The sequence below is a fragment of the Cheilinus undulatus genome, linkage group 2 (assembly GCF_018320785.1).
Source record: "Cheilinus undulatus linkage group 2, ASM1832078v1, whole genome shotgun sequence".
In the NCBI taxonomy this organism is placed as follows: domain Eukaryota; kingdom Metazoa; phylum Chordata; class Actinopteri; order Labriformes; family Labridae; genus Cheilinus; species Cheilinus undulatus.
This window is the reverse complement of record NC_054866.1, coordinates 44,366,321-44,393,118: the sequence shown is the minus strand read 5'-3', so window position 1 is coordinate 44,393,118 and position 26,798 is coordinate 44,366,321. Positions and strand designations below refer to the sequence as shown.

At 36.9% G+C, this 26,798-nt stretch overlaps 1 protein-coding gene across 5 annotated transcripts in view; it reads left to right on the top strand.

The window, feature by feature from the left end:
- cntn5 (contactin 5) overlaps positions 1-26,798 on the top strand; it is a 244,915-nt gene that overhangs the window by 166,962 nt on the left and 51,155 nt on the right. For all 5 annotated transcript variants that reach the window (XM_041805310.1, XM_041805301.1, XM_041805293.1 and 2 more), the window contains 4 exons: positions 10,638-10,819; positions 16,706-16,842; positions 17,000-17,129; positions 26,580-26,724. In XM_041805310.1, coding sequence (XP_041661244.1) covers positions 10,638-10,819; positions 16,706-16,842; positions 17,000-17,129; positions 26,580-26,724 — 594 coding nt within the window. The remainder of the gene's footprint in view (positions 1-10,637; positions 10,820-16,705; positions 16,843-16,999; positions 17,130-26,579; positions 26,725-26,798) is intronic.

Genomic DNA, 26,798 nt, shown 5'->3' with positions numbered 1-26,798 from the left:
CATGAGGGCTACTGCTTTCACAAGTGGGACTTCACAACACTTTCTTCAGGACATTTCTAATTGAGGATAGCGGCTCCAGACACCTGCAGCCTGCATCACTCCCCATGCAGAGTTCCCTGCCTTACTGAATGCTGGTGTTTTACCAACCTTCTTCAACTTTCAGAAGATAGATTAGACCAGATAAGAAAAGCTGAATGGAAATTTGGCATACAAGTAAGTTTATGGCTGTGGCTTTATTCTTCTCATGGCTGAGAATTAGACATTATAACTGGCATGATACATGATAAAACATATGGTAAAAACTTTGTGTCAGCTTTTGAAGGAAACTGAAGTGAAACAACCGATTTTAGTTTAGTATAGAGTTGTTTCATCTGACAAAGCCTGCAGACCAGAACAGCTGAGGCAGAAGAGTAGCAGTAGCTGAAGCTCATATTGCAAATAGTGCCAAAAGTGGAGGCTTTTTGGTAGGGTTGGCAAATTAATTGAAAATAAGATTAAATTGCAATATGACCTACTGCAATTTTCAAATCGCAAACAGTGCCATTTTTCTTTAACCTGGAATATGTGTCAAAATACCACTTTAATGTAAGTTTTTGCAGTAGAAATGTTATGTTCTACTCCTTATGCAAGTATTTAAGTGTCTTTTTTAGAATAGTTTAGAAAAACATCCCACTTTTCTTGTTTTTGTATTTTATCATATTTAGAATGAGAATCACATTAAAATGGCAACCCCCTTCAGTACAACAGTTGATATCAAATTTGTTGTATAAGTCAAAATAATCGTAACATATTTTTCCAAAATGTTTAATTCCTAATTTAATCTATCTACTGTTGCACTGGTTATATTCAAGGATCCACATAACAGGAGGAACCTAGAAAATACATATTAAATAGCAATCGTAATATTATGAAAAAAAAACCCAAAACACAATTAGATTATTTTCCCAAGTCGTTCAGCCTGGCTCTCAGGTTAAAAAAAGAAACAATTCAAAATTGTTCGGTTTAGCAGATTATTGTTGTTTAGCATATTTTTACCTTAACTCTCTGAGACCGCAGCTGTGGTATGTGACAAGAAGAAAGTTAAGTAACTTTAAATCTTAAATCATAGCCACTTTTTCCCTCTGAAAGCCCTCAGTTGTGCCGTTCTAATGATGCTATCCATGTCTTCGTGGCTCTTACAGAAGGTTTTCTAGGGAGCCTGGAACTTGGGTGACTTTCCAGGGTCTTCAAAGATTAAATTCTCACCAGTAACTCCCATATAGAATGTCTTTTCATCCATTTACAATGCATTTTTTATTGTCTCTGTAGCTAGCAGCTAATGCTGTCCGCCATATTATCTGTTTTCTATCCCACAATCCATTGTATCTGTTTAAATGTGTTAAAATTTGTTTGATGATCCGAAACATTTAAGTTTGGCATATATGCAAAAAAATAAGAAATCAGGAAGGGGGCAAATGCTTTTTCACAGCTCAGTATTCATTGTGGATTTACATCATTGTTTCCTGTTTATGTGGAGAGTTTAGATCAGTCTTTGAAGTTTATTATACAGGAAAAGCAGTATAGATGATGCATTTCTACCTTTAAATCAAATTGAGTTTGAAGCAGCAGTTTCATAGTCAAGAAACTCTAGAAAGTGCAGTGCTGTTAGCTGCTTTTATTTCAGACAATATTACAGTATGAAGTTCATTTGAGTTCAGAGAGCCTTGTACATTTGATTGGTTATACATTCTCCCACTCATTTCCACTTACAGCACAATATGTGGCATGCGGTGGATGCTTTCATCTAAATTGCCTCAGAGTAGACAATATACTTTTAGTTTCAGTGACCCCAGAGGGAACCAGACTCTTGAAACCCTCATAGTTACTTTCCACACAGGACCTCAAGGATCACATTGTCAGCAGCAACACAAAGTGCCTCTTAACTACAGAACATTTTATTCTCGTTTCTACGCTTAATGCTTTTGAAAGACAGCCTTTTGCCCAGTTGATTTAAAATTAGGCTCCACGCTCCAGGTCGATTCTTTACTGAAAATAGTATAGAATCATCAGGAGAGACCCACAAATTGAGAGCTTAGCTATCGAGCTAAGTGGTGGGATAATATCTAGATCCTAATGATCTGAAGCAAACTAATTCTCCTCTATATTTTGGTATTAGATTTAATTTTCAGCCTTTATTATGGTGCAAGTCCAGATGAGGGCACAGCAATTGTGTGGCATGCTAATTAAGATGTAATCTACAGAGCCTGCCTTTGGGCATGGCCTTAAATTGAAAATTTTAGCTTTTTACACAAACCCAGAGTGTGTGTTAGAATATAAACCCCTCAGCCTGTAGACTTTTATTAAATGAACAGGACCAGATCCTCAGAGTTCAGGAGTTTACACGTATGCTTTCATAGAAAAGACACTGACAGGCAGAGTTTCACATTTTAAAGCGAATAAGCCTATTCCCTCCTGCCCACCCTCAGTGCTGTTGACATGTACAGGCCTGGTGCTCATTATTCAGCCTCCAAAGAGAAATCCTGCCACGCACTCAGGAAGATTCACACTCATGTTCCAGCCCCTCAAGGTCTCCACAGATTTGCTGTGTTCTCTGACTGGTCCAGAGTTTAGTTGGAGCAAAGGTCTCCTGAACCCTCCATCAATAAGGTATAAGGAAGGGCTGCTAAACAACAGCATGCCATATTCATGAGCACTGATTCAATCTCTGTGCCTGTTTTCTGGCATTTGTTTATGTTGTTGTTGTTGCAGCACTGGAGGGCATTAAAATAAGAATGCCAAGTACTAACAAATGGAGCCACATTAGAGCTCAGATATTTGATTTTACCTCAGGCTCCTGGTAGTGTCCCTGGGATCCATGCTGTATGGGAGGATGTTTGTTACTTTTTCACATTATTTTTAGCAGTTTTATCTGTCTGTTCTGGAGATGGGAAGGTAGCGGCAACAGTGCATAGCAAGACTTCTTTATATATTTGAATATATTGATATTTCACCACTGAAATAGTGTAATTGTTCAGAGTAGAGTTGTGACAAAAGCTGTGCATCATGAGTCCATTAGGATTATTATTATGATTATCACGCCAAAAATTTAGTATCATGAAGCATCATGATTCATCAAGAACGGCTGCATCCTCATCTGTTAACTGAATCTAATTTTATATTTAAATTATATTAACACTCTGAGACCAGCATTGTCTTATACAATGAGAAGAGACATAGGTTACAATCATTGCCTCTTACTCTTTTTTTCCTCTTGATGCATGCCATTGTACCGATCTAATGATGCTATCCATGCCTCCAAATTCCTTATGGATGCTTTTACAGCCAGCCTAGAACTTGGGTGGCTTTCGGGGGTCTTTAAAGATTAAATCCACACCAGTAAATCCGATATTGAACGTCTTTTTATCCATTTCTTAATTCATTTTTTATTGTTCCTGCAGCTAGCAGCTAATGCTAAACACCAATTTCAGGGTTTTTCCTGGTTAAAACTGAGGCAGAGATGGTCCCATTCCAACCATGTGCACTCCAGCCCTTCGAGAGGGGTCCGGGGGCATGCTCCCTTGTGAGAAATATTTGTTCATTTTGAAGGCAATAACATCAATCTAGTACACCTTGAATGCAAAATAAAGAGTCTGAAACTAACTAACTTTTAAAAAAATGTTCTTTTTATACAGTTGGCATCTTAATTTTGAACTGTTTTCTGGTCTGACCTCCTGATAAAGGTTTTGGATGATAACAGTGTTTGTCCTTAAATGTATTTAATTTTCATTAAAATTGGAAAGCTTTTTTTTCTTCTTCTTCTTTTTCTTTTTCTTTAATGGATGTTCAATTCTATGTCAATTCTGAGACCTGCATAACCATCTGTGATTTTCACTGGACACCTTTTATTACATTTGACCTTTATTCCCTTATTTATGCTGGGAGTGTTTTTCAGTTTGTTATATTATTTATTAATCACCTATTGTATTAAATTATCTATTTGAATTATATTTGATTTAATTTCTGGGTTAAGTCCACATTCTACAAGGATTAAAACTCTGTTTATCCCTCTTTGTTTAACTGAAGTTTTTAATAGTCAATGGAACTGAGAAATTTATTGTAACTGCAGCTTCTGACTGAAGGAATATGAAATATCTAAGAAATACCCATGATCAGTGACTGTTTAGTTCAGCTGTTGCTTCACATTGTGTACCTGACCAGATCTATTTGGACATGTAGGCTGAACTCATCTCGCTGAACTTATACCTATGATAAAAGCTGAACAATACTTACACACTGGAAGCAACAGCAGAGCGCATGCACGTCCTCCAGAACACATGTGCATTCCGAGACCTCTTCCAGCATGAACATGGAAGTGCATTTTTAAGTGCATTCCTCATTCACTCAGAGAAATTTATGAATGAGAACAGAACATTGTTTTTCTGTTTCGTTAGCACGCCTTATGGAGTGCCCTTTTTATTGAACAGAGTTCTCAATTCAAAGTAAGAAGAAAACAGTGGAGATGAACTGGTTTGTACTCATCCTATTGTGTTATTGTTTTGATTCAAAACCCTGTAGGGACAGAATTTTACAAATTGTGTTTTGAATATATCATCCTGTTTTTTAACCATAATCAGTCCTGTTTCTTGTTTGATTTATGTATATCTCTTGTTTTTTTGTTTTGTTTTGTTTTGTTTTTTGTTTGTTTTTTTGTTTGTTTTCGATTGTTTGGTTAGTTGTTTTTTTCCCATAAGAATATGTGATTTAGGCAGAGTTGCATTTTGCTCCTAAGTATGCTGAGAGTATATCATGAGAGTGACAAAAAAAATTATCTTTAATGTTAAATGGCTCAAGAGTTAAAGACAAATTGGTATTTTCTATACTAATCATCATTAAATAACAGACTGGCTCATTTTGAAACAAGTGATATCAAAATTCTCAAAGTATCATCATTTTGACAACTTTAGTGCAGAGTTATTGGTGCAAAACAGGATTAATTTTGCATAATTATTAGAATACTCTCAGTATCAAATTACCATAACTTTAAATTCTCGTTAAAAATTATGAGAATGTGATATTGGGACTTTGAATGGACGTGACGGCATATTCAATCCTATCTTAGAAACTGCCATATTTTCATGCTTTTTAAATGGAGAACAAGAAAACAGATATTTTTCATAAAGATATCTTATTATAAGTGACAGAATCATTTTCAGATTCATAAGCAGAAATTCTGGGCCTCAATAACTGAAGTCCATTTATAAGTCCTGACTGTTATTCAGTATGTTTGTCCATGCTCTCAGTGATGTGCAACAGTCTTGATGCATGCTGTAAGGTAATAATGTCGCCATTCAGAAACACAAAGTAAATGAATATCTTCAAACAAATAGTGTAGAAAAAGCAATGTGATGAGAAACTCCAGTCCATAAAACAATGTTGTGTTTAATAGAAAACCTGCCCCGAATCCTAATTCGAGTTCATGCAGTCAAGAGTGCGTCAGTGTCCTTGTGAATTTGGAGCAGATAAAAAAAGCTCAGGGATGTAACATTTCCATCTTGCTTAAATGATTGATGGGTTCACTGGAGGTTTGTATGGTGTCACATTTCCATCTCTCAGACACCTGTCAAATCTAGTTGTCATACAGGAGCGCTGCCGAAACCGAGCACATAGTAAGACATTCTCTCTCTGCGTGTGCAAGTCATCTATCGTAAGGATCCATAGGGCAAGCCGTGAATAAACAGGGAGAGATGACATTGCCTGAACACTAATCATGGAGATCTCCAGCTGATGTAATAGCCTGATTTAAATATCGTCTCTGTTGCCTGGAACGTGGGGACTACTGTGGGTATTGTTAAATATGGTAAATGTCTAACAAGTGGTCAGAGATCAGGGATTTATGTGCAGACCAGAGCCAACATTGAACACTGATCACTGTGTTTGTAGTGACTTATGGTATTTTATTTATTTTGATTTTGTTGTAACCCTGTAAAGCCTTAACCGTTCTGTAATTGTTAAATATATATATATATATATATTCTTTAAATCTTGAGTTGTTATAGCATCTTTAAAATGCTATGAAATAGGATTCGATATATAATTGATACATGAGGCTTTTTCTGTCAACATTCTGATCCTAAAATATTTCATAAAATAAAAACATATATAGGGAAATTAATTTCAAACTGAAAGTTTCTTGTATAATTTTGTTCCAATAGATTCACATTCAATATTGGCTGTAAACATCCCAGTGCCAACTTTAAATCTATCAGTTTGTGCCATTTTAACTGTATATATGTTTACTTAAACTTGAGAAAACACTGCTTTACAAAAAACATGATGCATTAAGTGCAATGACAAATGACAAAACCACATTATATACCAACTGTTACATAACCTGACACAATAGATAGGCTGTTTCACTTATTCATTGCACAGGATATAGTTCACATCCATCAGGGATACAGCCCATACAGAGATTTGAGAAGGGTAGAACCTTTTAAAAAGATCTCACAGGGTGATTGGACAAATGTTCTGTCTGTCAAATGTATTACAGGCCAGTCAGTAACATATGACATAGTAGGTGTGCACTGACATCGAGGAGTAAACTACATAACATGTCATTGTTTACTATCAGTGGAGCCAGATTGTAAATCAAACTCTTGCCACAGCTGGTTGGGAGATGAACAAAAGCATCTTTTCCACAGAGAAAAACTTCATTGTTGTTTTTTGCTCTTAATAAAGCTACTGCTCTAGCTGCATTCATGCTGATATCTTTACCCGTAGCCATTGTTTGCAGTCTTGCAGTACAACTTGATAGTCTCATTCCACTGAAATGACACTGATTGGTCCAGTCATTCTTTAATCTTGAGCAGATGGTCCAGATTGCAGCTTGCACAATCGACCTGCAGATATGAATCTAACCGATTTTGGCTGTCAAAGTTAACTCAGGGTTGTCCAAACTATGGACCAAGGGCCAAATGCACCTGTGGTCCATTTTTAATGGGCCCAGTTCTAAAAAAAAATAAGGGGGAAACCTTCCTGCATTAGGACATGAAGCATTTGCTTGATTCTGTTGTACTCCCTAGTTTTGCCACTAGGCAGTGCTGCTGTGTTAATTCTGTAAACAAACATTTTGACAAGAAGAATTAGTTGACTTGCTTTTTTTTCATGACTAAGCTGTCAAGACAAATCAAATGGTTAACTTGTTGACAGCCAAAATAATATCTTGAATTCTAATGAATACAGCAGCAAGTAGCAGCATGAATGGTACTCATTTGCTCCACTGTCTGCTTCATCTCAAGGTCTAATTCATAAAACATGTCCCTCTAATCATCTTCAAGCACCAACACACCCATAAAGTTTGGCATCTTTGTGTGGTTTTTTTTTTAAATTTTCTGTTTCTGTCAAGGCCTTTCTTACATCTAATTGGTCACCTCCAAATTCTTAACAACGGTTGGATATTTGTGATGTAAGTGGTCAAACGTATTTTGAGCCTATTGATCGACTAAGCATATCTTAACCTACATTTTACTAACTGTAACACACTGAAGAAAAGTACATATCAAAATGGCCATGACAGCCTTATGTCTTTTGGTATGTGGCCTGAGACATTATGTTTATGGATTGTCTGTACGTACATGCTTATGGTGAAATGATTAGACTTGAATAGCCCTGTAATCTAAGTTTTACTACAGAACTATAGTTTTTACCAATCACGGTACCACAAACACCACCCAGGCTCTGTACTTTAACTGTTTGACAATTATATACCTCCCAGAAGGGTGTAAACATAAGGCAGTAGTTTAAGTTACCATTTATACCTGCTGTTTAAAATTTCATGCACAATTTAACAGGTTACTGAAGTTAATTAATTATTTATTTGTTGTACAATGCACATCTATATTTAAGTATTAGTCACATTTGAATGTTTTTCATGCCTTAACTTCTCAAAAAAATCACATTTGTGGCACTGACTGACAACCACCTTTTTTGTGTTGTGTATAAAGGTCCTATGGGGCATGCTCTCTGTCCCCTGGAGGTTTGTCTGTGCACAGCTTATATCTGGTTGTAATCATCAGGTTTTTTTGGGAATGAGTTACCTCACGTAGGATGTAGATGTGTCAAAAATGTGTGTATCAGACATGATTGATTTGGCATATTATACCTAGTCTTTACTGAGGGATTTTTTTGCCCTGATTTTCCCTCACATTTACCCCTTTTTTAATCTAACTTTTTTATGCTTGTTTTTGCATGCACAGCAGTATTATGTGACATGTGAAACAACTCTACCTAACAGTCCATATAAAATAAGTGAACTAAGTTGCAAAAGAGGGACTTCTTGGATTCATATGTCATTTTAATGATAAGGTAGAGGACAACAGAGTTAAGGTTCCTCATTCTGGCAAAGCAGATGATTTAGTTGCCTTTCCTATCTACAGTGGTCAAGGCTGTTTTGAATTTGAGCCTACTTCTTTGGACAGTCTAAGGTTGTCAAGGTGGCACGGTGTATAACTTGCTCTGTAGATCCACTGCCATCATGGGTTTCCTTGGAGCTTTGGCCCACATTAGGCCCTTTTGTTTAATCTAAGCCCGACTTGGATGCTGACACTCTGTCTCAAATCTTTTTTTTTTGTCAGAAGTTTTTGAGAAAGTAATTGTCACATCCCCCGGTTTGTCTAGATAAGTCTTTTTTTATTTTTAGGGCAAATCACTCCTCTGAAACAGCACTTACGAAGACAGTGAATGATTTGTTATTGGCTGTTGACTCAGAGGCATCATCTGTATTCTTGCTGCTAGATCTCAGCTCTGCTTTTGAAATAGTCAACCACTGTACTTTATTAGAAAGACTTGAGAATTATTTGTCATCTCAGGCCAGGTGCTCCAGTGGTTGAGGTCTACCTGTCAGAGAGATCTCAATGCGTCTGACAGCAACGTGTTCTCTGAGTCCTGTGTTGTTAGGATGGGATGCCATAGGGGTCCATATTTGGTCAGCTGTTGTTCTCATTCTATACGATACTTTTGTGTCAAATTTTGCTTTCTTTTAGGGTCACTTTTCATTGTTATGCAGATGATTTTCTGTTACACGTTCCTTCAGAGCAGATGGAAACAGCTAAATTTGAAACCTTTCTTGCTGATGTTGGTTATCAGCAGATTTCCTGCAACTAAACTCAGCTGAGACAGTAATTATGGTTATTGGACAAGCTGCATGAAATCATCTATATACTCATTTCCCTCCATCTTTGGGTGACTGTGTAATTCACTGCAAAGCCAGAGTTAAGAATCTTGATATGCTTTTTGATCATTTTTTGATGTTTGAGTTTCATATGAAAGAGGTGACAAGAGCGGCCTTTTTCCACCTCAGAATTATCCCCAACATAAGATCAGGTCTATTGTTCAGGATGCTGAGGTCCTTATCCACACTTTTGTTTCTTTGCAATTAGATTATTGTAATGTCCTTCTGTCAGCTTTACCAAAAAAGAGTCTTTAAGGTCTGTAGATGTTACAGAGCACAGCAGCTCATGTTCTGACCAGTGAGTTAAAAAAGAGCACATTACTTCTGTGCTGGCCCTCTACACTGGCTTCTAGTTCAGTTTAGAGCAGACTGTAAGGTGCTGCCTCTATATATACCTTCACATGCTTTGTGCTCCCAGGGGACTGAACTCATCTGAGTGTCCCAAAGGTCCTTAAAAAGGCGGATGGTGAGTGGGCTTATTCTCTCCATGCACCAGTATTGTGGAGCAGTCTACCTGTAGACATTAGACAGGCGTGTTATATTGATTTATTTAAAGCAAAGCTGAAGACCCGCAGTTGCAGATGCGTCCTCAATTGTTTTTCTGTTTCTCTGATGTCCTTTATATAGTTTTTGTATGTTTTTATGTTTTTAGTTTTTTAAATGTTCTCATCAGTTGTTTTGTTTATCATCTGTTAATTTTATGTGCAGCACTTTGATTGAAAGCTCTTTATAAATAAAATTCATCATTATTATAATTGCCTATGTTTGTTATTTAGTTGCCTCTATTTTAAAACCTCTGTTTTGACAGAGCACTTAATTTCCACAACACAATAATCATGATTACTTTTCAATATTCACATGCTTAATGATTGGATTAACAAAGTTTTTCTAAAGCTCAAGGTGATTTTTAAATTATTTGTCTTCAGACTCATTTCCCAGAACTTTAATAACTCTATTAATTACTAACTTCATTGAGCGTTAAATTAGATTTTTTTTTCTATCATCGTTTTCCATTTAAAAGAAAAGTATATTTTTCTAAATGCTCTTTATCAGAGGTGAAATACTTAAATTTCCATTTTTAAGATTTATTTTTTGGCCTTTTCATGCCTTAATTGGATAGAGGAGGACAGTGGATAGACAGGCCAGATTCGAACCCGGGCCGCCCGCGTACATGGTGTGCCCCTTAAACCACTTGACCATCTGCGCGCCCCATACTTAAATATCTTAAGGTTATTCCTAAATCTTATCAAAGTGAAGGTACTCCAAATTTACCCGACTTTATTGTGCTGTTCTTCATTCAAAACAAAACTCCATCATCTACAACTAATTGCATCCCTGCAGCTTACACCCTCTTCTGTGAGTAAATTCTGCTTGTTTTTCTTTGACTTTGTACAGTTCAGTGTTTAATCCCACTCTCTTCTTCTCACAGCCCAGTGCCAACAATCACATGGAGGAAGATAAATGGCAACATCCCCAAAAAAGCAAGACTCAGGAAGTCACAAGCTGTGCTGGAAATTCCCAACATTCAGCTGGAGGACTCGGGAACTTATGAATGCAAAGCTGAGAATCCAAGAGGAGGCACGGCGTTCAAAGGACATCTTCAAGTCTACAGTGAGTCTGAGCATGCTCTCATTCATTTTCACTTGACATTTACACTGTGGAAACATGAAGTGCTTGTTGTAAACTGTGTGAGCCATTTCTGCAGAGATTTTTACTAACATAAAATTTGCGTTTGTTGCTGTTGTAAAATTCAAAGTTAGGAACTATATCAAGGTATACTTTCAGTGCCTTCAAACTAGGGCTGTGACAAATGCACATATCTACTGAACTGCTTTGGTACAGGACTTTTGGTACAGAGCAGACCAATCCAACTCAGTGCAAAAAAAAAGAAAAAAAAACCTTTCAAATCTGAGTTTGCACATAGGCCAGGTAGGAAGAACTCAACACATCATTGGTGCAAACATTCCGTTTTTAGGGTTTTTTAAAATTATTATTTATTATTATTTCTTCTTATTATTTCTTATTGTGCCATTTGGTGAGAAAATTGAACTGTTTGAGAGTAATTTTTTTCCTCCTGAAGTTTTTTTTTTCTCTTAAAATAACAAAACGAGTTGTATGATTTCATTATGATGTACTATAATACTGTATGTGTGTGTGTAGCTATAACACTTGACAGTATTTTATTTGCAATACTAGTTATGATATTTTGCATTCATGGTATCATGAGTCTACTTGCTTGATTGTCAAGGAAAATGCAGAGAATCATGATGTTTCTGAAGTGTGTATTACTTAATTCAAAACTTACAAATATTAAGAATCCTAAAAACATACAAAACCTTAAGTTTTTACAGTACTGCTATTAAAATAACTTGTTTTTTTTTTTCTTACAAAGGTTTTTCTTTTTTGAAAAATTCAGGTACTTCTACAAAGTGCAACTGTAGTACTAGTGTAAACTTAAGGGCCTTTCTGCAGGCATTTTTTAAATCCTTTCAAGAACTACAGAAGACGCAAATAACTGCAGCATTTTATGCAATTATGTTATTGCAAAGTCTGAAATTGTGATTTTAATTGCAGTTAGATTAATTGTGCAGCGGTAGTTTTTAGATTGTCCATATATTTTTTAGTGACATACTAAAAAACATGATATCTCAAGAATTTTTTGAGGGATTTTCTTCAAACTTTGCCCAAATGTCCACTCTGACCTACGGATAAACTGATTAAATTTTAGAGGTCAAGGTTATTGGGTCAAGGTCAAGGTTATTGGACTTCGTGTGCCCCTTCCTTTTCTTCACCTTAAATGTCCAGTAATTGTATACCCCAGAGGCATGTAACTGTCAGGCAGTGGCTGTTATATCTGTTAAAACTGCAATGAGTTTACAAATGCAAAATCCTATTTATGAAAAGGAGACACAGCTAGAGGAGAACATTTCATAAATGGGTCGAAAAACATATGACCAAAAAACAACAGCAAAAATAACCAAGGTCCAGGCACTCACGATGGTTTAAAAAAGTAAAAAGCCTTTCATTCATAGGCATATAAACATCAAAAATACACCCATGTGTTTTGGCTTGCACCTTCTTGAGAGTGTTGTTACAACACCATCTTGGACCTTGATTATTTTTGCCACTGTCTTTTGGTCACAAGTTTTCTAAACCTTTAATGACCTTTCTATTTATATTGGTATGCATTTGTTTTCTTTTGTAGCCGATTTGACGCAGCTTTTGTTGAATTTGCTGAGAAACGTGTATAAATATGTACAAATAACTTTGGGAAAATCTTTTTAGATAATAAAAATCAGTTTGGAAAAAAAAAACAAGCCAATTCCAATGCTTGTCGCCAGGGCATCTTTATAGATCTTTACTAACATTGTAATCCACTCACCTTGATTTCAAAGCAGAAATACATATTTTATGCTTACAAAAGATGTATGAACTAAAGTCACTGAGTTTGTTTACATGTGTTTCATATCAGCTTTACCACGGACCTTATGATAAATATGACATTTTTTAGTGGTCTAGCTATTTTTAATGCAAAGAAAGTGTGCTCAACCTTTACCTGTGATCATAAACTTATCTGAGGGTGCATGTCCCCCATTCCTCTCTGCCTGAACCGCCTGCACAGGACTAAGATAATGGACTGTCTCAGCCTTGGTGGGACACTTTCCCAAGGCCCTGCACTTCTTGGCAACCTCCATTCTGTTGACATCACAAGGAGAATAGGGAGCCTAATTTGCAGCAGGCTCACGCTAAATGTAATTTACCCAGGTCAGCTGCTAGTTTGAACTTCCATTGTGAGCAAGACCTTCCTGACCATAATCATTCAATCAAGCCACCCAAAAAGAAAAGTAGATCACGAAGGTGCCTATATGCAAAGAATGGCAAAGAACGTGCTCAGCATGTTACTGCAGGAGAAGCACCTCAGTGGGGTTTTCCTCCTTCCTGCACACACTGTAAGAAAGAAAAGCACAAACACACAAGGAAAAGCAAGTTTTTTAGCCACACATCTACAGCTTTTACCATGATAACATGTCAGGATCAGGAGCTATCGGATAAGTCCAGTTAAAAATTGTCCAAACAAAGGGTCATATGTAATTTAGATGTTCCTGTTTTTATTGAAGTGCATGATATTATAACATGACATTTACATCTTAATGGGTGATCCTGTTGATGCTATCATGTGCATTTAACAACAACATTAGAGCACAGAGCACACATACAGGAGATGAGAATTGAGGGCTTTGGTTAGTGGATAACTCACTGATTAACATGCATAGCACAGAACCTGCAGAATGATCCACCAAAGATCCCTGTAAATTTTAAAATCTTCAATGTACAAGAATTTAAAAATTCAGAACCACATTCAGCATAAGACCCAGTAGAAGGAAAGAGACTAAAAGATGAAAAGAAAGCACATACTGCCCATACAGTGCTGAGATGTGGAGTTGTGAGAGGGAGTCCTGGTAGCATGTGGACAGTAGCTGTGGATGCAGCCTTGGAAACAAACAAGCGGAAGAAAAGACTTCATGGTTTAAGGCTCTCTGAAAAGGCAGTTGCCTGGTTTTCCTTTGCCATGGGCCAGTCATGCAGCACAAGAACAAAAATAAAAGAACATCCCCTGTACATTATGCAAAATATATGAATGTGATCTGCATGTAGAGAATAGTTGTGTGCTTTCACACAACAATGCAACTCAGACTCAAAATGATAAAATAGATTGAATTTGCTGAATAGTTTCACCTCTCAAGGTGTATTTTTGTGATAGCTCCTTTTGCTTTCATACTCATATTAATGTGTTGCTGTGGTAGTGTCAGCAAGTAACTCTCATATTCATATCTGTAGACATTTCTTTAGAAATGCACAGTGCTGTGTGTATGATATTGGTATTGGCAGATGTAAGCTTAAAAAGTAAATAATCAGTATTGGCAGGCATGAAAGTTTCTGCAGATAAACAGTAAACTTTGCAGGGTCACAGTCGAAGTTAAAGAGTTAAATTTCACATATTTTACAGGATCAATCACTGAGGCAAATTATACACACTTTACACTAATTTTGCCTTAAGGAACTGGTTACTAAAGTGAGTTTAAGTGCCCACATGCAAGAATATGCCAGTTAACCATAATGCCGGAAAATGCACTTTCATGAAAACTACTCAGTCTGTAAAATTGAGCCATCCAGTTCCACAGAAAGAATTGAGAAACACAGTGGGTAGCTTCACTCATGGTGCAACAGTGTCTAACCTCAAAAAACAACAATAATTCTTAAGAAATATGAGCAAAGGACTCCTAGCACTGATCGCTGTAGAACAAACAACATTTAAAGGTGAAAATCAAAAAAAAAACATTAACACTTAGCCAAAAGCCTTTATTGTAAAACTATGCCAACATATCCACAGATATAAAACGGCAGTGAACTGAGCTTAGATAAATTGACTCTATACAGAGTAAGATGGATCAACACCGCCAAATAACTCCAACACTGAAGGACATTTAACTCAAAATGGAGTTAAAGTTATGACTTTGGAGTTTATCACCATTAAGATGTTCAACATTGTGATATCAACACTCCAGGTTTTGCTGTGTATTTACAAAAGAAATATGGGATGTACATATCAGCCCATACCATCTTTTTATATCAGTCTTGTGTAGGAATAAGTTTACTGACTTTCAGGCATGACTAACAGACTTCTGTCAGCTGAAATACTTTTTCTTTGTTCATCCTTAAATTTTAAAGCATGCTTTAAGGACTAACATTTTAGCTGACAATTACATTTTTATATCAGTATCAGTATCAGTGTTGTATAACACGAATTTGAAAATATTGGCACATCAGATATTGGCAAAAACCCAGTATCTTCTTCCCCTACTTTTTCTAATGGCAACAGACTCAGCACTTAATCAGTGATGCATGTTGCCTTAAATATTCTTTACATTTAGTCTACTTATAGATATCAGGATGCAGGATTTAATATCAAGCCTTGTCTGTTTGGATGGAGTCCATCCTCCTTGTTCTGCCAAGCTAACATTAAATGCACTTGGGTCACCGCTGTTTGCAGCACCCAGCATTCTAATAGAAAAATGTTTTGTTTAGCTTGGTGCTTTGTGAGATACAATAACCATGCATGGCTATAGAAATATGTTTTCCTTCCTACACATATAAGCCAACAACTCACAGTTGTTTTTATGTCTTTTACCTTGAGGATGGAAAAATATTTTCAGTTTTTTCCAGACAGAAAGCTCACACCTGAACGATCAACGGCCATTATGTGTCTTTACCTTGTGTGACAGTCTTTCTCCCAGGGACTTACTGTGTTCACTTTTGTGTAACCTTGCCCGTCAAATCGAATGTGAAGGAACCTTAGTCTTAAATACTTGTTGGCTATATCACAGTAAAAAGTAAAAAGTACAGTTAAATTTCTGCAACTGTAATTGAGTCATTGAATCTGAAAAATGACTGTATACATTATCAGCTAAGCTACCAGCTTTTAGCTAATGCCAACAAAGCAAAAGCAAGACACCATTTTTGGTACCTACTCCTGAAGTGGGTCTATTCATAATCACTGATTGAGCCATTTTCTTTGTATTGGCTTTAGTTGAGCTAACATGAAGTATAAAGTTGGGCCCTTTGACTCAAAAAAGCTGTAACTTTTTACATAATTGTTCTACATTGGGCCCTCATTTTTGTTTGTGTATGCAGATAATAGCTTAAAAAGTTTATCATCTGTATCGGCAGATTTTTCTGCCAATATTTACAATGGATAAATTGGCTGTCATTATTGGCCATATGTTTCAATGGAATTTTAGGCTGGACAAACAGACCTATGTCAGCTCAAGTCATTTTCTTTGTTTGTTTGTTCCTTTTCCTTAAAGGAATGTTTTAAGGATTGAAGGATTTGGCCCGAACTAATTCCAAGTATCAATATCAAGATGAATTTGTGAATATCTGCATGTTGGATATCAGCAAAAATCAGATATTTTGCATTTCCCCCCAAAAAAGAATAATTGGTCAACAAAAACTGTATGACATATAGTAGACTCAATACAGATTAATCCTAAGCTATACAGTAGTTCTGCTTCTTTGAAGAGTATATTCTTAAAAGGATCACAAGCATGTAAAAGATTCTGTCTGGAAATGTTATTTTGTATGAATTCTGTGTTTTTTTTTCCTTTCAACATTTAAATAAAGTCTGTTTCAGCAACACACTGTAGCTTACTTTGCCTGGCAGTTGCTGTAAGCATTTAATATCACTGTGTAGAAATTACCAGTGTTGACACTGATGCTCTCGCTTGCTTTGCCACGCCATAGCAAAGCATCAGTAATAAACCAAGCCTGTTTTACATCAAGCAAACCTCTAACAGCAGCTTTAAGTACATATAGTATGTGTTCGAGTTTTTAATGTGCCTTCATCTTCCTGCAAAAGTGCTGGTAACCATAATTGTGCCTTGTATGGGTTTCAAGGATAAATTACTTACTCTGAAATCTTTTTTTTCTCTCTTGCAGCCCTCCCTCAGTGGGTCAGAATGATTAATGACACTCAGATGGATAGTGGAGAGAAGCTCCAATGGGAGTGCAAGGCCATGGGGAGGCCCCGGCCCACCTATCGCTGGCTCCGTAATGGGTTGCCCTTGACATCCCAGGTACCTAACTTACTGCACACTGTCCTCTCTTTTTGGTTTATAGTAGCACGAAACATCTAGATTATCCCTGTGAAACTACACGTCCAGTACAAGCACGATATTATGTAAGATATGTCTTTATTCAGATATTCCTCTATGCTTTTTTTTCTTGTTACAGGGTCGAGTTGAAATACTGAATGGAGAGCTGACTATACATAAAGTGCAGCAGACAGACTCAGGAATGTACCAGTGTGTAGCTGAGAATAAATATGGAGCCATCTACTCAAATGCAGAACTCAAGATTTTAGGTAGGTTATCCTTCAGAATTTTTATTGAAGATGAGATGAAACATAAAGATAATATGAAGGTTTGAATTTTAAAAGCGAACTTCAGCCAAGCATATTTCTTAATTCTTCACAAAGAATATAATCTCAGGCCGGCTTCTGGCATGAGAATGAGGTTCCACGTGATAGGTAAGGGAGATTGAAATGCAAGAGGGGGCATGGAAAACTGTGAGATGTACTGATTGCCAATCAATGGTCCCTGATTTAACCCTGGCAGTGGACGTCATGAATAAAAGAAGGACCCTTATGGTTATCGTCAATGAGGTGTCTGCACATTTCAAGCGGAGGAGTGTCTGGAACAGTGCTGCGTTATTCTGCTGAGAATGAAAAGCAATGACTTGTAGGTATAGATTTATACTAATGGGAGCAAACAGTGGGAGAGAGACATCAGTGGTTTGTTTGATGGAGTTTAATGACTCCATTAGGATCTTATCAGAGCTCTATCATTTGTCATCAAAGCACGGCCTACATCACAATCCCCATCACTTGGAAAAGCTTCACTTCCTGCATGACTCTCATTTGGTATTTATTAGTCAGAGGTTCTAATTATCCTTTTATAATCATTTTGAATTATTAATAATTGTCAACTCACATGCTGCACTGAGTTTTTAGGGCTTTCAAATGTTTTTAAATCACAATCCATCACTGGATTTTGATAGTTAATTGAAATTTGACTTATTTTGAGGAGGACCGACTTTCATTCATTCTATAGACTAAGAAATATTAATGATAATGTTAAGAGCACACTGAAGGTACTCTACAAGTGGAAGTTGACCAGTTTGTGTACAGGTCAGAGGAGTTATTTCAGGGAGCTGGCTGATCAGAGGAGTGATTAGCTGTATGTCTGAGGTAAAAGTAAAAGTTGTTGTTAAATGTGTTATTGGAGCAAAGTCCTGTTAATTTGGAACCAGCTGTACTCCTAGCATATTCTTGTTCACATGAATATGTGCCATGCTGCCTGCTGCCTGTCTCTATCTGGGCTACATAATATTAGATTAAAACCAAAAACAAATTAACAAATTATGTACGAAATTATAGAAGAGGATCAGACAGGCTTTATTAAGGGCCGCCAAACCCATGACAATATAAGGAGAACTTTGTACATAATTGAATATGTCAAATACAAAAAAGTCAGTGCAGCTTTGATAAGCCTTGATGCCGAAAAAGCATTTGACAGTGTCGGTTGGTCCTTTTTGTATCAAGTGCTTGCAAAATTAGGATTGAATGAGAAGGCTATCCAGTGTATCAGAACACTTTACTAAAAACCAACAGCAAGGATGAAAATAAATGGGAGTTTGTCAGAAAGTATAGCTCTAGAACGATCTACCAGACAGGGTTGTTGTCTCTCACCAACCAGGCAGTCAGGCAGAATAGAGAGCTTAAAGGAATAACGATTGATAATGAAAAACACATCACCAGGCTTTTTGCTGATGATGTGATCTGTTATTTAGAAGATCCAGACACATCTATCCATATACTGATAGATCTACTTGATATGTTTGGCTTTTATTCAGGGTATAAGCTGAATTTAGCTAAAAAAAAAGATATTAACATTTAATTACCTCCCATCCAGAACTATACAACAAAAATATAACCTGAATTGGAATTCAACAAAAATGAAATATCTTGGGGTCACCTTAACAAAAGGAATAGATAAACTGTATAGAGCAAATTATATCAAAGTGGATCAGGACATCAGGAGGGATCTGGAGAGGTGGGCTGTGATCCATTGGACCTGAGCTCACGAATAGATTCAATAAAGATGAACGTTCTTCCACGGCTCCTCTACCTTTTTCAGGCGTTGCCCATTGAAATACCTGATAAACAATTTAGAGCCTGGGATAAATTTATTCAAGGTTCATATGGAATGGACACAGACCAAGAGTTAAATTAAAAATGTTACAAATGGGAAAACACTTAGGAGGCATGGCACTGCCAGACCTTATTTCATACGGCCCAAATTAGACCAGTGGTTTACTGGTGTACCGAGCACTATGAAGCAAAATGGAAGAATTTAGAAAGAAATGTGCAAGAAAGGGAAATTCAAAGTCTCACTGAAGACAGAGCTGCATCAAATGACTTGTTAAATCAGGTAGATGCTGTCACTCAGTTCACACTTAAATTATGGTTTAAATTGACTTCCAAATACAAACTTGAGAAAGAGCTCAGACTGCTCAGATGGATAGCCTATGACAAGCAGTTTATTCCAAATACCTTGGACCAGAGATTCAAACAGTGGATACCAAATGGTATTACAGTACACTAATGAAAGAAAGGAATTTCACAACCTTCCAGGAGATGAAACAAAGGTACTTGTTGAACAACCAGGATCTCTTAGATATTTGCAGTTAAGAGACATTTTTGAAAGAGAGATCAAACCCAGTATAAATCTAGATAAATGTGGAATTATTCAAACAACAATAGGTGTGTATAATGCAAGGAAATTTAGAATAATATCTACATTATATCAACAACTAATGGAGGAAAGAGGAAATACGCTGTGTATAAAACAGAAATGGGAAAATAATTAAATGTGAATATCTCAGAGGAAGAATGGTTAGATACATGGAGAACACAACAATCTTCTACATCCTCACGCACCTGGAGAGAACACTGCTGGAAGAATGTTATAAGGTTCTTTGTCACACCTAAAATTAGGAGCAAATATTTGTCTGTACCACAACCATGGTGGAGATTTTGTGGGGCTATGGATGTCAACCATTCACACATATTTTGGCTTTGTCAAGGAATTTTGGGGTTTTGGGAAAGTGTTTATTTGTTTTTAAAGGAAATTTTGGGCTATGCTATACCTATGACATGTAAGGTACTCTACTTTGGTATCATTGCAGGAGATATTGTTTTACGACAGGATATCTGTTGAAAATCTTGTTAGCAGCCAGTAAGAAAGCCATCAAGGAGGTGGTATAAGCCCGACCCACCAACACAAGAAGAGTGGATAAACATTGTTAAGGAAATATTAACCATGGAGCTGTTGACCTATAGACTGATGACTCAAGAGGAACAATGTCAAGAGAAATGGAGGAAATGGACAATGTTTACATCACAATGACATGATAAAGACTGAGTTACTTAACGAATCACAGTAACAACCATTGTTGAGACAAGGCAATCCAAAACTCATGTTCGCTTGTGATGTTGTTAATACTGTAACTTTGTAACACAAAAATTCAAACAAAAATAAAGTTAAAAAAAAAAAAAAACAACTTAGCACTGGCTACAGAGAAATATTTATATGAAAAAGGGGCAAGCATCATGTGATGATGGAGAGGAGGATATTCTTGTTCCTCTGTTTGCCTTTAAACTCTTCTACCATAGGCAACAGCCAGCATTTTGATCTTGCTCATTGCTCATAGGGAGCACACAACTGACCAGGGAGTGTAGTTGGGAGTGAAAATTTTGTAAAATGACACCACAGTTAAAAAAAAAAATTTAAGTCGCAATGTCATGACTTAAATTACATTGCTGGTGTGAAATCTTGTATTGTTTACTGCATGCTTGAATAAAAATAACTTAGTGCAAATTATTTGCACCAAAAACGGCTTCTGGTGCGCAAAGACCTTTAGACCAACATTTAAAACAGCTGTCAAAATTGACACTGCTGCAGTGCTACAGCAGAGTAGTCTGGAACCATGACTTAGAGAGGGGGGGAACTTCAGTCCAATGATTGTGATAAACACAATGTTAAACACTGTAATACATTAAATAGATATGCGGGAGTGCATGTACAAAAGGACTAACTGAAGTCCAGTTTTCCCTGTTTAATGTGAGAGTATTTGCACTCTCTCTGTAAGTAACCAAGTTAAGAATAATAACTGATTTAAAATAAAGGTACTTTACTTCCTGTTTGGATTAAAATGGGCTTTTATTTTGAAAGAAATAAAACATTTATGTTCAAGTAAAGAGAGTATCTTAACCACAAAAAAAGGAACTTGCTACAGACAAACAAGTAAATGAAAATAGGTAAAGGGATCACAATGCTGTCATATTGTTAGACATGTAACCACAGGGACAAATAAAGTTGTTAAGCTCATCTTGGAAAAAAAATTTTCTCCCTACATATTAACTAAATTTCCTTTCTATATTCTTGTTGTTTACTTCTAGGAGGAAAAATAATCTCCACATCTGAAAGAAAGCTTTTAAGGGAACAGTAAAAAGGTGAAAAGTTTGATATCACAAGGTGCAGATTATAGTTGTCTTATTGACTGAACAGTATAGGAGGTAGTGTTTTTAATTTGAAGGCACAGTGGAGTCCTAGCTTTTCATCACTGTGAGAGCAGGAAGATGCTATTGTGAGTTTCCAGCCACTGTCCCACTATGGTAGCTTTGCTTGGCTGCATTAAAACAGAACATGATTTATGCAGAAACTTAATGTAATTAATATTAATGACAGTCCATTTTGTGCGATTTTCTTTTTTCATTTATATGAACAGTCATGTCCTTGGTTCGCAGCAGCACGTGTATTTTCCTGTACTTTAAAATCTAAGGACATTAAAAAGAGAAACTGTGCTGTTCAGATTTAAAGCTCCAGGCTCAAACAGAACAGTCATACTGGTTGGCTGTCCACTCTTCTCTGTTGATGCACTATTTTCTCCTTGTCATCTTCTATACTGGGACACATCTGGTGACACCCGTTCCCCTTTCGTGTTTCCCCGAGGGACAGTTTGATTTACTGTCTGTGTGGCATGCCCTTTTTTGAAGGGGAATCTGTGGCATTTTAAAATCTTGCTGCAATCAGACAAAGTTTTTAGTGCAAAATCTATAAAATGTGTATCTCTGAACCATCAGTTTATGATCTGTGCAAAACCGCAGATAAGAATTCATGGTGTTGTCTGTGAGAGTGAGATGTTCTGGATTTAAAAAAGCTTTATCTCAGCTGATGAGAAGGTGCTTTAGCCTTCCTCAGAGTCACAGTCACAATGATGATATGTGGAAGCCTGTGATGAATGTTTTCATAACTGTACCCCCAAGGTATCGCTTCCCAGTGACCTGTGCTCTGTGGAGATGTCCACAAGCAAACACTATCAGGACAGATTACATGGTTAATAACCGCCCGCAGATGAGCGATCACTGGAGGCGACGCTGGGGCAGCGGCTGCCCTCATGCCTGTGATCTTGTCCCAGATCCAGCTCTTCTGGGAGGGTGGCGGCTGAAGTAATAAGGGTACTGCTGCCACCAGCTGCAGGCTTGCTCTTATTTTGATTAAAACAAATACACACAGCAACTGCTCTGTTTTCTGCTGCTTTTGTGTCTAGAGGGACCTCTGCCACTCAGGCAACTACTCAGGCTCAAAGACACAAGTGTTGCAGGGAGCGGGGTCAGCCTGTAGCTACAGACGGGATTGAATTGTCATTGTGTATAATGTCACCTATAAAGCATCAGTCAGGATTTGAATAATCACAGCTGACAGGGCCTTGCAGCCTGTAGATGGCCTTGATGTGTAATGCAGCTGTATACCAGCACCACATCAACTTAAAGCCTGAAGCTTTATTTAAAACATTACAGCTTAATTCACTCCCGAGAGCGAGCGATCGTTGTTAAATGTTCTTTTTATGTATTTAATATTCACAAGGCAGCCTTGTTAAATACAGGTTAAGTACATTTTTCATTAAAAAGCAGCTCTAACCATCCAACCATGTCATCATTAACATTATGGCAGTTATTTACTAATTAGGCTGCAGAACACAAAACATGTTTATGTAACTAAAATGAATGCAAAATTAAGACAAAACTAAGAACTATAAGACTTTATAATAAAGTGCACAAAAGCATATTTAATCCAATGTATATACAGGAGCACACTTTGTCATTGCTGATGTGGAAAATGTACTTATTACTTGGAAACATATTAGCATTTTGATCAAGCAGCATTTGAGTCATGATGTGTCAGTCTAAACCCTCTAGCATTTTCAAAATAATTACTTTGAAATGCCACAGTTGAAGAGGTGTAACATGTTACATTTATAAATCTGTTACTCTTTTAGGAATCACGATTAAATCTGCAATGAGAGTTTGTCTCATAGTATGGGGTTAAAAAAACCCCTTTACATCACACAAGGACAACATGAGTAACTAATCACAGTATGTTTAAATGGAACAATTAGATCTGGCTGGTACCTTGTTATAAAATGCTGCACATATTTTTATACATGTCTCTTTAATCCAAGTTGTTGTCTTTGTGAACCAAAACCTTTTTTAAAATTAAAGCAGAATTTTTCTGTCTTTTAGACCTTTCAATTTCTTATCTGTCTTATGAGATTGATGAGTCCATTTTTATTTTCTCTATGTATACATTTGAAACAGTGTTTATTAATAGATTTTAATTTAAAATCCAGATTTAAATCTGCACTGGTTTATGATATGCCATTTGTTTTAGGGGTCTCCCAGTTTCAACAAGGGTGCACAATATTATTGGATGATACCAGAACAAGCAGATATTAGATTAATTACTTAAATATTAACATCACAAAAATAATTTCTGACAGTAGTTACGGTTGATATATAAGTCATACATATTGGCAGTGTAAATACTACATTAGCCTTAAATATTGACAAAATGTACAACTATACCACCAGATAAAGGTGGGCCCCTGTTCTAAATTGGTGGGTGGACTATTGGGGGTATGCATGTGATGTCACATGGCCTTTGTAAATTAACCCGATTTCTTTTTGATTAAATAATGATGTTATTTCTGTGACTGCTTCATGAAGTGAAGTTATCTGATGCTGTAACAGTTTATACAACATAATATGACACTTAAGAGCCGTACTGTGTGAATTTGTCACATTAAAAATAAATTGAAGGTTTCACAGGTGTTGAAATCAAATTAAATTAAGGAGGATATGCAGGGTGTGTCAAATTTCAGCTCAAAATACACCCAAAATTTTTGCAGATAGATTTAACAACCACAAAGCAATCTTTTCACAGATTACCTAAAGTGAAAAGAAGTGACTGAAACACTAAAATATGGAGAAACAACTGAGGTAAAGCTTTTTAATTGCAAAACATTGAGTTTCACATCCATCACTGATGTGTGCATTTAGGCTCTGCTTTGAGTTTTTGGATTCAGGTCCATATTAAGGTAAGGAAATCTAAATTTGTAAAATCTAAATGTAAGGAAATCTGTGTTTTGTCACTTAGCCCAGCTGAGCAGTCAAGTAGTGCGCTGGAAGTGACGGCAGTGCAAACCCTCTGTTGTGTGTAGCTCCCCCCTTTGGGATGTTATGGTACGTTTGGCAACCCTACAGAAGGATGCAAAAGAAGTAGGATGGTTCAGGTCAGTTATTTGGGAACCTTTCCAACTTTTGATTATGGAAATACAAATAAACGTAAACTTTGCTGCACCAAACTGAACCACACTGCTCAGTGGAAATGACCTAAAGGAGACCAACTGGGAACCCTGAACATTTTGAATTGAAGTCCCAAACATAAAAAAAACTACTCTGGTGCATCTAACTGCTGATTTAAATAAGGGGAAGTCACTTGTTGGACAAACTCAGATTTTTTTCCATGGTCAAACATGAGAGAAAGTGCATCATGGGAGTCTTACTCTTTTGCCGTATGGAGTTTGCAATTCAGTTAGCTATAGTGTGGCCGCTGAGTTGTCAGCCTGTTGTAAAGAACAGACCTGAAGCCTGTGAGTCACATTGCCCACCTCCACTTGTCATTTGTTGTCTTTAATTTAGGACTCTTTACAATCAAACTAACACTCCACAAGGTTTACTGACTCAACTCAATTAGCAACAAAGAAAACAGACAAACGAAAGAGAGGAGATGCATTATTCTTACATAACCAAAAAAACAACAACAAAAAAACAATTAAGAAATCATGATAAAAGTCCTTCACTACCTTTCCCCTAATTTACCCAAACTCTAGACCAGTGGTTCTCAGCTGGTGGGTCAGGACCCAAAAGTAGGTCGCAAAGCTCTTTTTTTCTGAGTGCCAGGGGAAAAAATGTGACAGAAACTCTATCTACAGAAGCCCTAAGTGGACAAACAGTAATTTCATACATGTATTTTTTAGGGTTTCCTGTGATTATGAGTAAAATTCATATTTTTCTCAAGATTTCTACCTTTATATCTCCCATTTGTTGGGAAATAAAGCTGGTTTACCTAAGATAACAAGGAAATTCTTAGAGAAATGACCAAACTTCCATGTTATCTTGGGAAAATTGAGTAAAATAAGATGTGTACATGCAAATCTTTCTGTAATGATGTGCAGGGCATTTGTTTTCAGTTTTCTTGTGTTTGCTATCATGCAATGCTAGGAACACAAATATGAGAAGTAACATAATGAATTTAAAAGTGAGAGACAATGACAGTTTCATGATTTATTTCTTCAATGCTTCATTTCTTGGATAGCTATTTCTGCCCATATTTCTATAGCAATGTCAAGTAACTTTCAGATTAGTTTACCACGATTTTCTTTAAATGAGGGATTATTAAAGGGGAAATATGCAAAAATCACTTTTTCAGGCTTTTCTTACAAAAATATGTGTGCGTGACCTGTCTGCAATCCCCTCAAGTACCAGAAAAATCCCCCCCCCCATCTTTCAGAAAATGTGTCCTGAAAAAGACGTTCTCAGATTTTCCCCTCATGATGTCATGTGGGGTTAGCCCCACCCCCAGGTTCAGTTGGCCCTTCATGCTTGGAGGAAAGTTCCGCCCTCCTCTGCTGATCCTGAGAGGAGGATCAGGAGAGCCACATATATTAAGCCAGATCGATTTCCTGAGAGGGGTGTGGTCAGGGGGAGTCACACAGCTTAGTAACATTTAAAGCCACAGAAACAGCTCATTCTGAGCAGGGCTGAAACAGAGAGGGGGTTTTATAGATACAAAAATCCTATACTGCAGTGTTTTTCCAGCAACAAACTTCATAGGCATGTTTTGGGGACCTCTGAGACCAGTATAAACTTGTTTTAACAGGTAAAACATGTACGAAGGAAGAATTAAAAGTGGGAACATGCCCTGCCAGTGTGGACTCTGTATATCACAGCACTTTTCAAGCAGTGAAGTATCTGCTTGGAATACATGATAAATAAGGGTGAATTTTCAGTGGTGTCAGGTTGTGTGCAGTGTGTGATGTTGGTGGCTGCAGTTACGGTCGTGTGGGCTTGTGTGACATAATTTTCCTGGTATGTTGGTTCCACTAGCAAGGACACAGCCACCTTATTGGGATGAAAACACAGATATTTAAAGTGAGTCTTGTATATCAGATTTTATGATAAATGTTTAAAAAAAAAATCACTGCCATGCTGTTTTGACAAGAGCCGTTTTTAAAAATGATTCCCAAACAATGAAAATTACTTTGTTTACCATGATATGACTGTATTATTTTCTCTCCTTTTTGTCCTCTCTGAAAACCTACCAAGAGACTATCTCTCCTTCCTTCACAGCATCTGCCCCTGTCTTTGTCCACAATCCTGTTCGGGTCATTGCCACTCTTGGAAAAGATGTTTCACTGGAATGCAAACCCAGAGCATCGCCCAAACCTCGGATAACATGGAGGAGAGGGGACAGAAGAATACAGCAGAATAAAAGGTACAGCAATAACATCTCCAGAGCTGCTCTTATGAAGAAGTAGCTTTTTGTACTGAATATCTTCTCAACCTTTG